At 39.4% G+C, this 15,207-nt stretch overlaps 2 protein-coding genes across 2 annotated transcripts; one reads left to right on the top strand and one right to left on the bottom strand.

Annotated features, from left to right (window-relative positions):
- Positions 1-413: 413 nt before the first annotated feature.
- Positions 414-6,735, bottom strand: GET1 (guided entry of tail-anchored proteins factor 1). Its single transcript, XM_042809458.1, has 5 exons — positions 6,628-6,735; positions 5,779-5,944; positions 4,576-4,643; positions 3,597-3,711; positions 414-1,968 (listed from the first exon to the last, which is right to left on the bottom strand). Exons 1-5 carry the CDS (start codon positions 6,715-6,717, stop codon positions 1,895-1,897), a joined length of 513 nt encoding a protein of 170 aa, XP_042665392.1. The 5' UTR covers positions 6,718-6,735; the 3' UTR covers positions 414-1,894.
- A 314-nt stretch (positions 6,736-7,049) lies between these two features.
- On the top strand, positions 7,050-12,802 carry HMGN1 (high mobility group nucleosome binding domain 1). Its single transcript, XM_042810771.1, has 5 exons — positions 7,050-7,143; positions 7,484-7,549; positions 7,630-7,680; positions 9,669-9,800; positions 11,828-12,802. The coding sequence occupies exons 1-5, from the start codon at positions 7,129-7,131 to the stop codon at positions 11,876-11,878; spliced, it is 315 nt and encodes a 104-aa protein (XP_042666705.1). The 5' UTR covers positions 7,050-7,128; the 3' UTR covers positions 11,879-12,802.
- Positions 12,803-15,207: the final 2,405 nt, after the last annotated feature.

Genomic DNA, 15,207 nt, shown 5'->3' with positions numbered 1-15,207 from the left:
CTTGAGCTGTGAAGCAGACAGATTTTTCAAGAATGATTTAATGCAGTCAAAAGAGTACTTCTCCTCTATGTACTATTAACACTTCTACAATCCCCTTCCTGCTGTCTCCAAAGTTAAGAGCAAACAAGCAGACATAATCCAGCATCCCTGCTTGTACTAAATCACCAAAAGCCTCTCTGCCCCTATTCGTTTAGATGTCCGACCAGAGCTGCCAACAAACTGTATTTCATTATCTCATACTAACTGTGGATAAATAGCAAATGCCTTTGTCAATATTCTAAATGATACTGCTTTTCTTGACTTCACTGTGTTCAACTCTGTAACAAGCTAAGTGGCAACATCATAGCTTTTATCTTTATAGTCAGAAATACATCAACTGCATAGTTAAAAAGTCTGTAAACTCCAACACTATGAAGAAAACAGGTGGGTTTTATTTTGTTTAGGAAAACTGTAATTAACATTAAAAATGTGGATTAGAAAACCTGAGGTGGACTGAAAAACTTTATTTCACAAATAAAAACACAATTACATGTAACAGATTCAATCTTGACTTTTTTTTCTTGTCGATATTTAATGCTTTCACTTTACTGTTGGCTAAATGCAATCCCTAATATAAAAACAAATTAGTTTTTAAATAACATTTAAGAAAAAAAAAAAACAACATTTAATGAATACATACACTCAGACATGCAGAAAATGTGTCATCATTCTTTGAATTAATTCTAAAGGCAGTTCTAAATATATGGATGCACTCCAGCCACTTCCTGCAGCCAGGCAAAGGACCTGAAATAATACAACACTGTATGGACCACGAGCTAAGCCAAAATCTGCAAAAGCTTTGTTCAACCTTATGTCCAAGGAGGTATTATAGAGCTTTTTAAAGCCACTGCTTTGTCTGCTGGAACAGATTGGTTTGCAGATAGCACAGAAGTTAACACAGCTTTTCTGTTGTGTAACTGCAGTACTGGGAAGAATTACTATCATTAATGTATGCTGAAGCTCTAGGGATGTAGTTTTCTGCAGAATCAACTGCTTTCTACTTTTCCTAACATGGAGCTTGGAAAGCTTGGTGGACCCTTTTTCCAAAAGCATGGAAGGAAATACTGTTAGCAGTATTTGCTCCGCTTGGGAAGTAGAAAATGAGGCAAGGAAGGAAAGGTCAGTTATCAGTAAAAGTAGTGGGGAAAGAAATTAAAAACAAACAAACAAACAAAAAAAAAACAACCTAGTGTTCAATAATTCCACAAGGAATTTTAAAAATTTTCATTCCATGAGGAATTTAAAAGAAGTGTTGAAGTGACCGGCTGACCTGCATTTGGCAATTGAGAAATTAATCTAAAATATAAGAAGTTGATTCTGCATATATATCACTAATATTTTCTCAGATAGTCTGAGAATAACCCAATCTACAGATAAAAAAAAAAAAAAAAGGAAATTCTGTTTTATTCTAAAACAACCATACTACCTATTTTGATTAAATACCACTTGTCACCAAATGGAATCACATCTTTGGGTGAAAATGCTGTACTATACAGTAAAGAAAGAACAAAAGAGCAAAGCTCCAAAAAATACTAATGCCAGTGCATTTCCAACTTAACAGCTGGAAAAAGAGAACACTAAGACCTTTGCGAATACATTATGACAAAGCCTTAAGGTTCTGCCACCAATCAATGTTTATCTGCATCAAAATGAGGTTTTATAAATATCAATGCAGCTCTTTGAAAACTGCTGATCATAAAACCAAAAAAAAAACAAATAAATGAAAGAAAGTAAAACCAATACTGCCCAACATCCAACTAAAGTAACAAGAAGTGTCTCCAATCTGGTCCATCATAACAGACAAATGTTTTTTTGTACTGTGGTAGTTTAGACTCCATATACTACAGGGATTTCTTCAGCTGAAAGGGTGAAGCATGATAGCTACAACTTTATTACAAACCACAAGCCAACATGTAATTCCAACACCACCTGAAAGAGATATAAAATTTGACTGAAGTTATTGCATCTTTAGCACGCAGATTAAACAACTTGGAAACAAAAAATGAAACAGTGAGGAGGTTGATGGGAACAAAATATCTTTCTGTCTAGATGCAAATGATTTTCTTCAAGGCATGCCAGTTAACTGCATGCTAGTTTAGAGAAAACCGAAGGCTGGGGAAAGAGCAGCAAATAAAAATATGAGCCAAAAATATGACCCATGATTTCTAAAAATATTCACTATGTCCCTATCCAAGAGGCCTAGGTTGCTGAAATTAAAGGTGTGGTAAATAAAGAGTACTTTGGAATCTAAAATTAGAGACTAGGAAGAGGAAAGAATTTCCCAATAAATTCAAATCAGCCTTCTTAAAGAGTATTAAATCCATACTTCTGTCCTTTCTCCTCATCCCCATAGAACTGAATAGAAAAATCCAAATGAGACTTTCAGTACTGAACCAGACCTCTTTCACTTGTGTTTTAAAGAGTCTTGTCATTCAAACTAACAGTGTGGAAATTTGTACTGGAATGATAGCATAGAGAGTGTACCCCAACTGCAGTACATAGCATATCTGTATCACAGCCTGCATAGAATCATACAACATAGTATCACTGAATACACAGCTATTTATTATGTGTACTGGAAGAAACTACCTTCTGGTGATTTTTAAATACTTCTGTGTTATTAACTTCATCGCCTAGAATTCAGAAGTAATCTCTTCACTTTGGTTATAAACCAAGGTTAAACAAAAAGAGAACCTGAAGGCAGGTAAGGATATGAACCTTATAAAATTCCTTAAAATACTATTTAAATAACTATCTTCCAAGGACTCATCCCTGGCCCTAAACAGAAGGGTCTACTTGTCCACTAAACACGCTGGATACAAAGCATTCTCTCAACAGCTATTAAAGCTGGTAAGACAACATCATAATTTGGAATTCACTCCAAGGCAGCTGAAGCTTAAAAAGCCTACTATGAAGATTCACCAGCAGCATTTTATCTTCATAGTACATTTCCACACTGCACTGTCCTGTCATCCTGCTTATTTTTTCAATTAGAATAGAGGCAGCACACATTTCACTCAGGTATGCATAATCTGTCACATCCTTCTTACCATTAATTCATCAACCAAGAGAAAAGGGTTTGAGTAGGTAAAGAAGTGCAATGAGGGGAAAGAAGGTGGGAACACCAACCAGAAGAGAACGCACCTCAATCATCCCAGAGCTATAAACTAGTAAAATTTCATAGTAGTGTAAGAAGCATGTGTAGGTAATACAGACCCATAAGTATCTGCACATTTTTGAACTCAATTCTACTATTTCAATCTAAATAATTTCAAATTAAAACAAAAATATTTCTGATTTGAAACCTTCCCAAGGGTGTATTCCATACTAAAATAAAACTGCTCTGTTTGAGAAGATTTAATAAAGACAAATATCCCCTTTCGTTGCGAGTTCATTAAACACGAGCTAATCACATATGATAATGTCTGAAGCTCCCCATTTTGCTATTAAGAGATATACAGAAGCAGTGCTTTTAATCCACACGTACTCTTTATCATTACATTCTTAGCAACCGCACAGACTTGGAAAATGCATTTTCTCTACCACACAGCTCTTACCTGCCACACCTGTAGGAAAGGCTACCAAGCGCTCCAATGGTGCCAGCCATTTGCTTGGAAGAACCATAACTGGTTCAGAATAATATTTCCAAATGAGAGAAATCATCAGGGCAGCCTAGAAAGAAAGTTTTTGTTAGCTTGAATAACAAACATCGAAGTATATTGCCACCAATGTTTTGAAGCAGTACATCTCACAGTCTAAATTAAAGAAAATAGCATTCTTATTATTTTACATTGTTCGGAAACAAATACAAAAGAATTTTAGGCTTGATATGACCTTAACTTTACAAACAACAAGATTTAGCAATAAGTAGCTGAAAATCACCGCTTTATTTTGAGGCTGGTTCAAATCTAGCATGAATAAAAGTGGTAATAATACAAATTGTTACGTTCTGATGACTGTTTTTAACCACAGTCCTTGTCTGCTAAGAATCCAACTAACTTTCACATTACCCAAAACATCGTCTTAGGTTAAGCACTCTTCTTATGGGCAAAAAAAGTTGTTTGGCATCAAGCCTGAGCAACAATGTGGTACAGGAGGCACTGTGTGGAGACACGTGGCAGCTCTATATGGAAATCTGCATCCACAGCAGAAGAACATTTTATGTTTTCAGAAACACAAGCAAAATATATATATATTACATATCAGAACTTTCCTGGGTCCACTGCCACGTATAGATGAAAAACAAACCAAAAAGAAACAGTAATGAAGGAGGTAAGACAAACTCCTACCTTGTCATCTCAATACCAGAAAAACAAAGCTGACATGAAATTCAAAACTCATTTCATTCACAATAACCAGACCCTATCAGCTGCATCTCTCTACAACTAAGAAATTGTTCTGGTTCGGTGTGCATTATGTCACTGGGCTGCCAAATACCTGTGCAACTAATCATCAGTCAATAAACACAAAAGAGATTCATCACACTGCTAAGGATTTAGTCCTCAAATTTGTATCCCTAATAGAAGATTTACTTACTTGCAAGATGTAGAATACAATATTTATAACCCACTTTATTTTGGCTAATTGGGCAGTTCGCGCTTTCACTGTTAAGAGAAAAATAATATTACTCTGCATTATTTATAACAGTCAGAAAAGTAGTGATCCATTAATATTATTAGTCTTCAAATCAGGGCACTAAATAACATACACCTGTCTAAAAATATCTCTTCAAGATAACTTATTGTGAAAGCAATGAAGAGCTAGATTCTGGAGTTTTACATTAATGGTACTGTGGAAAGTTGTAAAACTCTGATATCCTAGACAGAAAAGTCACATGTAATCAAGAATGCTGGTTCTGAAATGAGAACAGTCGACGCAGTTGCTAACTTAAGAATCTGTTTTAGATGAAGCATAACATATTGTTTTCCCTTTCACAAATATGGAAAAGGATGGTTTCAGCAGTTGCACACTTTTTGCCTTATTTCACTCAGAACGGGTTAAGACTATTCACAGCCAAGACTGATCACTCACTGAATGTTCCTGGTCAGGTTCAATATTCAAAATTCTCATGCTTATTTTCCTCCAGCAGTACCCCTAGCCCAACACAGAACAGCTCAGAGATGACAGGAAGCACATCTTCAAACACAGTAGCAGCCTACAGTTTTCTGAAGCAATATTGTTGTCTAGTTTAATTGAAATTAACTAATTAAGAATAATGCTAATGAGAACAATTCAAAACTGACAGTTGTAAAGACTGTCATTTCTCTAAACAAGTGCAGAAAAGTCTAATCATTCTGCACAGAGAAGGCACACAAAGCAGGTATTCTCCTGTCTTGTTAGGTTCAGTGAGTGAGTTTGGACAGACGAGCAAAAGTCTAGTGCCAAATGTTTATGTGTGCTCTCTACCATGAGATGATGCATGTTCCTGACAGAGACAAAGCAGTAGTTTTATCATAAAACCCACTGCATATGGTCAAATGGGATTGCAAAAAGACAGTAAGGATCTCATCTAGTTACCTTCCACATTAACACTTCCCCACTAGCATCTTCTAGCACAACAACCAAATAGCTCCAATCCAGCAATTCATCCTTTCCCAATTAAGATATGCAGTCTTACTATATTACTTCTTTTGTTAAAGACAGAGAAGTTCGTGAAGTTATTAAAGACTGGATTCAGTAATAACCATCACTAAGAAAGAGTAAGAATATCATACAGAGGAAATAAATATTATACCCTACCATGAGTCTTAAGCTTGTCAGTCATTTTGTTAATCTTTCTTTCCAGACGGGCGTATCTAGCAAACTCATCCATCATACTAATGGTTGAGAGCTCTTGCTTCATATTCTGAATTTCAGCTCTCATTTGGGATTCCTGCTCCGCATCCTTTTGTAACAACCTGGATATCTAAAAAATAAAGAAATAATATAGAAATAATAAGAAAAAAATAATATAGAATAAAAAATTAAAGAAAAATAAGTAATTTCCTCAGAATTTAGCTGATTTGAGCACACATAAGGCAGCCTCCTGTGTACACACTCAAAGGCTCCCATTGCCAGGACACCATCCCCTTTCACCAAGGCATGAGGAAATCTTCATATTAACGAGATGTTCCAGAAGTGAAAAGATGCCATGTTCTCTTTACTAAGAAATAAACTTTCCTTCCTTCTCTCCTCATCATGAACTGTGTGGATCACAGATATCTGATACCTGCAGTAAGGACAGGGACACAGTCCTTCTCATCGCTGTTCCCTCCATCATCTTCAGCTCCTGGAGTCACACCAGAAGCGGCAAGCTTTATTTACTTGAGCCCAGCTTCGCAACTCACCAACAAGACGTAGCTCAGAAACCGAGCATCACTCCTCTCTGTTACAGACTACCTAGTCTGAGCTCATAGAAACACAGCAAGCGCCGTACTGACCTCGAGCCGCGTTCCTTCCAGCACAGCATCTTACCCATGTCTCAAAAGCATTAAGATAACAGAGACGCGTTACCCCCGAGCAGCCCGGAGCCCTCCCCTCAGCTCCTGCCCGGCCCCGCGCTACTAACGGCAGCGAGGAGGAACGGGACACGGCGCTGACGTCACTCACGATGGAGGAGCAGGAGGGCAGCACGATCTTGAGCGCGTTGCAGAGGAACACGGCGCTCAGCACCAGCAACCAGGCACCGCTCTCCGCCATGCTTCACGCACGCGCACACAAGCGCGCGGAGGGACAGGTGCTGCCACGTGACGACGGCCGGCCAATCCGCACACGTTCGAAAAACGGCGGGCCCACGCACCTAACCGCCGCCGGCGGTTAGGTGCGAGGCCCCGCCCCGCCGCGAGGGGAGGCACGGCGCCGTCCCCGCCCCGCCGCTGCCCCGCGGGAGGCGGCGCTGCCGGCCGCCGCCGAGCGCGGGGCGCGTCGCCCCCTGCCCCGCCTCTCCCCCGCCAATCCGGCTGGATCCTGTTGCGGCGCCGCTGGCGCTGCTGGGATGGGGGGGGGCGGTTTCCCTGCGCAGCGCGGCGGGCGGGAGGGCGGCCGCAGCGCCTGGCGGTGAGGCACTCAGCGCGCAGCAGAAGCCGGGCGGGAGCCGCCGCGCGCTTCGCCATGCCGAAGAGAAAGGTGAAGCGCGGGGGAAACAGCGGAGACGGGTGACGCTGGGCGTGGGGGACGAGGAGAAAAGGGGAACGAGGGGAACTGCCGCCGCCGCCCGGCTGAAGTCGCCGGCAGGGCAGCGCGCCGAAGAGGGCCGGCGCCGAGCACCGCCGCTCTCTTCAGCGGCGTCGTCTGGAAGGTTCGGCGGCGCGCGACGGGCGCCCGGCCGAGGCTCGCGATCCGAAAGCGGCGGCGGAGAGAAGGGGCGGGCCGAGCGGCGCATCACGTGCTCCCAGCCGGCCCGCCTCTGCGCGCCGCGCACGCGCCGTCTAACGCGCCGTCTAACGCGCGCCGTTTGCGTTGGCAGGTGGCCGCCAGTGGCTCGGAGGCTGGTGAGGAGGTACCGAAGAGGAGATCGGCGCGGCTGTCCGCCGTGAGTACCGGCCGGCACCGGCGGGGCGGGGGATGGTGTGTCTGCAGCTGAACCGAGCTCTGCTTCTGCTTTCTCTTCAGAAACCTGTGCCTGACAAAGCGGAGCCCAAAGCCAAGGCGTTGGCTGCGAAGGTGAGAGCCTGGGGGCGATGGGGGAGAGGGGAGCAGGGGCTGTGTGGGCAGCATTGTTGTTTTTTTTAAAGAAATGAGGGTTTATATGTGGTGGCAGGTCAGTGTGTGCAGTGTATGTGTTTTTGTCTTCTGTGTGGTTTCAAGCATTTGGGTCTTGTTCTTTTTTTCTTCAAGCATATGGCTTAGGATCATTTAAAAGACGGCAAGATAAGATGCTTTGCAGAGTTTTTGACATTTTCACTTTAATAATTCCTTAGCAGTGCTACACTCGCCTTCATTCCAGTGCTTTGAACATGAATGTGCTCTCATTCTCTGAGTTTTAAGTCTAAGAACTTTGGTGAAGCTTTCTAATTTTATTTCAGCTCCAGTTCTCTGTTTTTTCCCCCCAAGTGTCTGCATGGTGCATCTCATTGACTAATATTTAGAAAATACTAGAAGTCTACGTGCTGTGAAGTTACTTGTCATCTGGATTAGTGATACTGAGTACTAACATTCATAACTTTTTTTGTGATTTTTCTTTCATCAAGTACAGTCTATTTTATCTCAGTGCACTGGGGAGGGGAGGGTTAAAAATAAAAGATATTTTCTAAACATGGGAGAAAAGCATTTCTGATGTTTTGTGCACAGTGAAAAATGTAGGTGATGTTTCAGCATTTTTTCCCTTGTTTATTTTTCACACTGCACCCTCTACATGTCATATTCCTTACTGCATGTTTGCATGCCGTGATGTAAAACACTTAGAACTTCTGCTTAGTGTTGCAGAATTTCACAGAATTCTATTATTGTGAAGATAATAATTTGCATGTGCATTCATGTACAATAGGTAATGTATTTAAATGTGTATTAAAAAGTTGCTTGTGTATGGTAGCACAGTAACATGATGGTGATTGGTGGTGGTGGTGGTTTCTTGTTTGGTTTTGTGAGGATGAACACTTGGAGTGAAAATGAAGTATGGATACATGTAGCATGATGGTTTCTCATAATAATCAGAAGTGCACGTTTCTACTATACATAGAATAAACAAAAATGATTTTTTCTTCCTCAGTAGATTTTAGTTCAGAGACAGTAAATTAGGATATACAGGATATATAGTAGGATATACACTGACAAACAGATGTGGAATGCACACTATTTTTAATGAGATCAGATACATCTTAAGGTAGGTCATTATAGTAGTTGCCTGCTTAGAAGTATAAATGGATTACGTTTTTGGCACAGATTGTATCTGCCAGAGGTGTCGTAGTTTGTCCTCTACTGAAAACTTTTGTTAGGATCTGTAAATACCAGTGCTAATTTTGTCAAAAACTACTTCAACATCAATTAAGATTGACACAGGTGTTTTATAAGCATCTGGACCAGCTGGATCTCTGTAGTACTTGGTTGCTGTGTGGAATGTTTGGGAAGATATGTTAAATTTTTATGGTAAGATTGCTCTTAAGCGAATACTTTTCTCCAATCCATTTAACAACAGGGATGCCAGGTGCAGAAGACATGACTGAGATACTTGTAAAGGAGTGCTGAAAATGATACCTGCAATTGTTCATCTATTTAGGATACGTTACTGAAATTCTCACCTGTCAATACAAAAAAAAACGAGACTGAAGTGTTTGGTGTATACAAAGTGGAATGAGTTCACCGATGGATTTTGTACTTTATGTTAATGATTTTTAATATGTCACAAGAGATTAAACCACGTATGACAAATTGCTCTGACTCTCCACTGGAATTAATTACTATTGTTTTTTGTCTCTGATAGGTTTTTCAGATGGGTTTGCACCACTCTAAGCAGTGCTTTTAGTTACTGTATAAAAGAGTGATCCTAAGTTCTGTGAGCATTATGTATTTGTAATATGTGCTATTCAAGGAAGTATATATGTATTAGCTCCTTAATAGTAGCTCTTGGTGTTTGCCAAGTCCATCTTGTTTTTGTTTAATTACTTTCAAAATTTATGGTATAGGTTATATGAATTCATTTCATTTAATTGTAGGATAAATCTGAGAACAAGAAAGCTCAATCAAAGGGGAAAAAGGGGCCTAAAGGAAAACAAACTGAAGAGACAAACCAAGAGCAGATAAAGGACAACTTGCCTGCAGAAAATGGAGACACTAAAAGTGAGGAGGTAAAGTTGTATTCTTTGGTCTAAAACAGCTGGATAACTGACTGTAACTAGTATAAGCATACAACTGTTAGAGAAGCAGATAGTACTTAAACTAGAATCTATTTCTGTGCAAAGAAAACTGTTGGTTATTGAAACATTAGTAGATAAACCAGGGAAATTCTGGTTGCACTCAAAAGAGTTGCAGTGATGTGGTGACAGTCCTTGACATGAAAACAAATGGTGAAAATCTTACCCAAATCCCAGTACAGGATAACATCCTTTAGCAAGGAGCTGTTTTGCCTGCTGGTAAGGCTCATAGAGGGAGGAGGGGAAAAGAAGTACAAGGATGACTAATAGTTGTTGAGAAATGGGCCAAATCAGTCTTGGTTGTAATACTCTGCTAAAATGACTCTATTGCTGAAGTTTTTTTGTACTAAATAAAAATATCCTTCACCCTGCTTTTTTTTCTGGATGGTAGGCATCACTTTAGGACAAGATCTGTTGAGGGAGGCAGTGCCTCCTGTTTGATGAGCTGTTAACAATTGCATAAATCCAGCTTTCGTGTAGTAACATGCTTAGAATTACTCTCGAATTACTGCATTATTGGCTGCCTAGTTCATTTCAGTTAATCAGTTGAGTTTGGTCATGTAATCAGAGGATTTATTAATCTAAATATGATTTATTCTTCCTGCTTCCTTTTTTAAATAAAAAATATATTTTTTTTCATGTGCAAATTTATCTTCAACGAGAGAAAAGAGTATTTGGCCTTCAGGTAGATAGTGGTTTTCTTGGGTAAGGAAGGTACAGAGTAATACTTGAGTGGGCAAGACAACTTTGGATTAACATTCTTTATTTGCAAACTTTATGCTTTTTGTGTCTAGGTTGTGCTGTAAATATGAGTTCTTTGGTAGGCTTAAGTGTGGCTCTATCAATGTATTAGCATTGCACAGTTTGGTTTTTCCATTTGTGTACGTGATATTTTGGTAATGCCAGAGAAAGCTAAATTTGGCAATATTTTTCACCTGTAGTTTATTTAATATACCAGTTAAAGGAGATGTAAATCTAAGGAATGGATGATGATTTGGGGAACACATCTTCAGGTTGGTCACACCAGTCAAAATTGCTGAATTAATATAATGCTTCAGTATCTCATGAAAGGGCAGTGAATTCTTATGTTAAAAAGAGCATAATGTCTCTGGGGGGGGGGGGAAGCTTCTGTACTTCATCCTTCAAAAAGCTTCTCCTATGTGGCAGTAAGGACAGTTAGCAGGGGTTAGGGTTTCTGATTTGGTACTGCTATAATTAACCAGAATATTCTGCTGGTACTTCTGTAAACCTTTAGGATAATGAAATTAAATCTTTACATTGAATTCCTCTTTTTAAACTACACTGCAAGAGGAAACAGTTCTCTAGTCCAGATGGACTCACAGCTGTAATCAGTTAAGTTTGTATGAACCTGTCCTGAAGTTGAGGTGCAACATATAGAGGCCTGATATAAAAACAGTCTGGTTGTGCTACATTCAGTATTTTTTCAATGATGTAATTTTACTGTGGTACTGAGTGCCTATATATTACTTGCCTTAAAATATAGGGAGATTTGAAAGTGTTAACAGTGCTGCATTTAAATACATGAAGTACATCCATAATGTTTGTTTTAATCACAATATATGCAAGGATTTCAGCTTGTTAGGTAATTTTTTTATTTCAGCAAGGCAGTAATTATTGAAACATTTTTTTTCTTAAAAAATGTTTTAAGTGCAGATTGAGTGGTACTGCATCAACATTCTGAAATCCATAGTGCTGCACCCGAGCTGATAGAAGCCCTTTAGGGAAAACTTGAGTTTAGTAGGGCGTTATCCAAGAGCAATAAGCACACCGTAGTTCCATTTCATTAAGACTACAAAGCATGCTGTATAGAAGCAAGTCACGGTTGTTCTGTATGTCAGGTTGCCTAATGTGTGCGTTAAAAATACTGTGAGCTAAAAGTCTGCGTTACTTTGAAACTTTTTGCATTGAAATGTTTGTTTTTTTCCCCTCTTCTTTTTCAGACCCCAACGTCTGATGCAGCAGTAGAGAAAGAAGAAGTGAAGTCTGAATAACATCTGGTACCAAGTCTTTAATTGGTGATCCTTATACTTTTCTTCTTGTACAATTCAGAGGAATATTTTTATCAACTATTTTGTAAATGCAAGTTTTTTGGTAGTTCTAAAAAACACGTTTTTAAAAGGAGAGAATCCCAACTCAATCCATTTTTTTACATATTTAGATATCTAAGTGTAAATGATTTTTTTAAGAGGTAAAATCATGTACTGGTTGTCTGTTTTCTGTGAAACCAGAAATGAACGGGATGTTACAAAATGGAGAGGTTTTTGAAGTCTTAATGCGGCTTCTCGTTCCATAGACTGGGAGGAAGAGTTTTTCTGTCCTACTAAACGAAGCGCACACACAGACATCGGAACTTGTAATATGTTGAGAACGTCTGAACGTTTTAGTTATTTATCTATGGTTGTACCATCAGTAGAGTTGCTTATCTCATGAACTGCTCCCTAGTGTTGGATTTCTTGACCAGTAATGTATATCTGTGACAAAGTTATTTTTGGTAGGTGTAGGTTTATTTTTTCCAACAACTTTGTAACTGCTACGTAAAAGACTGGAAACTTTTATCTTTAAATACTGAATAGGTAATAGTTTCTGATTGATAGACTGAATGTCAGCTGGTACTTCACATCTAGTTTTAAAGGAGGGCTTGTCTACAAAGTCCAAATGAAAAATATTTGAAATAGGCTTAGAAAAAATAAAATTATAGTTTTTATATTAAAAATAAACTATATGAATAAGAACAATTGTAAAATTGTAGTGTCTGTGATCACCAAACAAAAGCCAAATAAATCTTGATTAAGAAAGAATGTTTCTAGAGCTCTTGCATTGACTACAACAACTCAGAGTATAAGGGGGTGCAGTCATTGAACTTGTGCTTCTGTTGGAAAGCAATGAATAAATGCCCTACTGGCTTTGATTCTGAACTGTATTTTTTATGTTGTTAAAAACTGTGCTACTTACAGGTAGTAATGCAGGGGTGAGCAGCAAGTAGAAAACTGTAATTGTAGTCTTATGTGAACTTCTTGATTGAGAGCTGGTAACGTACTGTTGCTTCTGGTACCTTTTTAAAAAAAAACAAACTCCATAAGCACCAGATATTTTTCTCTGTTCAGCATTTATGTGCTTAAGTAATGCACAAAATAAAATGAGCCTGGATTGTGAACTTCTCAAGCAGTCAGCAGTTTATGTAATGGAACCCACAAAAGATAAGGAGTGTAAGAATTTGGCCAAGAGCTGTGAGGGAAGAAGAAGAAAACTTTCTTGTGCAGATGAGCTGCTACGTGAGTGTAGCCTGCTGTAAGCAGCTGCGCCTGCTATATAGATCTGCAAGTTGACAGAGCATGGATTCAAATAAAAGTAAAACATAACCATGCTGAAAGGTCATTCATGTAGCACAAAACTGGCCTGATTTTTGTTTCATTTGATCTGAATGTGTGTGTTTGGTGGCCCTGCTAGGCAGGGGGGTTGGAACTACATGATCCTTGAGGTCCCTTCCAACCCGGGTGATTCTGTGATTCTGTGATTCTCTTAGAAGAAAACAATCGATTTTGTTAAGACTTAACAGCCTTTCATGAGAAGGGGACATACTAAGTATACGTTACTTAAAGTAAAAAATGAGACCTAGTACTGTATCATTTCAGTTCTCCCAGAGTGCACTCGATTCCCCACCCCGTACTTTATTTTGCCGTATTGCAGCATTTACACAGCTTTATCTGATCAGTCTGTTTGACGCCAGTCGGATAACTGTCAGCCTTGGCTTGGGAGGAGTCAAGATCAAAAAGCAAGTTTCTTCTTTTTCCTCTTGAATGAGAACTTTTTATGCTCATATACAAAACCTGCAAGTACAGCAGCTGCTTCCTCTTCACTTTGGTGCCAACTTACCAGTTTCTTCTGAAGACACCAAAGTTTCACCTCTAACTTACTTTCTCAAAGAATGCTTTCATTGAAGCACTTCCTCAAATGCTTTCATATGATACAGCATTTTACCATTTTTCCATCTTACATACTTAAGGAATGTTTAGGTTTTCCTTAACTTATAATAAAGGATGTCTTTCAACACTGACTCACAATGTGCTTCTGGTCCTGTCCCACCACAGCTGTGTTCTGAGCAGAACGCACCTGGCTTTGACTTCAAATTCTGTGATATTTTTAAAGACTTGAACTAAATTTGTCACTTTTTCTATACCTTTTCCTCCCCCAATTACCTTATTTGACTGCTTATTTTTGTAGCAGGGAGACACAGCTGCTTATGTGCTCTGTTTCTTTTGTGTGTGTGTGTGTTTTTAGCAAATCAGAAATATCAGTTCAATGACTAATAATATTGCCAGTAAGTATCCCCAAATAACCTCGTACCTGTACTGAATGCCTGCTTCTCACATGTTTTGAGTCTCCAATGTTGAGATGCTGTTGACTTCAACACCTCATCTCTAAGACTGTTATGTAATTCCTAAGTAATTTACTCTTGGAGACAAAAAGCCTCCCTCATTTTATTCTGCAAGTGAAAGGACTTATGGATAAATCAGCAACACCTTTCACAGGGTGGAAATGCTCACTGAAAAAAACAAAGGGAGATGCTTGCGTCAGGAGCATGGAAGCCCTGGTTTGTTTTGAGCAGTACAAGCTGGTGTTGATGCAGTAAGGAATGAAATGTGTTTCTGTAGGAAGTGGAGGTGATTCAACTATGACTTCTCATTCTGCAATAGACAGGAAGACCTTTCACATCTGTCAGTGCTTATTTCATCAGAGCTGAATCGTGACAACTGGCATGAAAGGGTTCTCTTAGCTTTTACTGTAAAGATAACTGGTAGTGGGGCATATTATGAAGAAGGAAGAAAAAGAGCGAAGCACTGTTTAGTCATTATAAGCAGTCCAGTTAAGGAAGTCTAATTTCAAGCTTAGCAGTTGAATTTTGTAAAGAGTACGGTTATGGCAATGAAAGTATAGAAGAAATAATAGTATATTTCTCCACAGAGCTTGAAATGACAACAAGTAAAGGAGGGGAAAAAGAAAAGAAAAAAACCCACAGCGCTTCAGCTACAAGGAAGATGAGGAAGGGTGTGTATGAGCACCAGGTGCCAGTCATGCAGGTGGAGAATGGGAGTGGAATTTATGTGCGAGTCTCATGGGTTTCTTTTATAACATGAGGGACCTTTGGTCGGTGTGACGAAGGAATGGAGTGACCGTTAAACTTCAGAATTACGTACAGCACATAAGGAGAACCATCCTTTTCAAAACATGTTTCTGTGAGGTGGTCTAATCACAGATGTGCTTGAAGGTCTGGAGCACAAGTCTGATTGGGAGCAGCTGAGGGAACTGGGGTTGTTTAGCC

Source organism: Centrocercus urophasianus, unplaced genomic scaffold (assembly GCF_019232065.1).
Source record: "Centrocercus urophasianus isolate 14NV4802_14NV808 unplaced genomic scaffold, USGS_Curo_1.0 seq_12, whole genome shotgun sequence".
NCBI lineage: Eukaryota > Metazoa > Chordata > Aves > Galliformes > Phasianidae > Centrocercus > Centrocercus urophasianus.
The sequence above is the reverse complement of the archived record's forward strand: the minus strand, read 5'-3'. Positions and strand labels throughout refer to the sequence as shown.

Bases quoted from the DNA above. Each gene is read 5' to 3' on its own strand.
- GET1 (XM_042809458.1), bottom strand. From the start codon at position 6,717: ATGGCGGAGAGCGGTGCCTGGTTGCTGGTGCTGAGCGCCGTGTTCCTC. The intron at 5,945-6,627 runs GTGAGTGACGTC...TTTATTTTTTAG, and splicing joins TGCCCTCCTGCTCCTCCATC to ATATCCAGGTTGTTACAAAA. The intron at 3,712-4,575 runs GTAAGTAAATCT...CTTTCTTTCTAG, and splicing joins TTGTATTCTACATCTTGCAA to GCTGCCCTGATGATTTCTCT.
- HMGN1 (XM_042810771.1), top strand. The intron at 7,550-7,629 runs GTGAGTACCGGC...CTTTCTCTTCAG, and splicing joins GATCGGCGCGGCTGTCCGCC to AAACCTGTGCCTGACAAAGC. The intron at 7,681-9,668 runs GTGAGAGCCTGG...ATTTAATTGTAG, and splicing joins CCAAGGCGTTGGCTGCGAAG to GATAAATCTGAGAACAAGAA.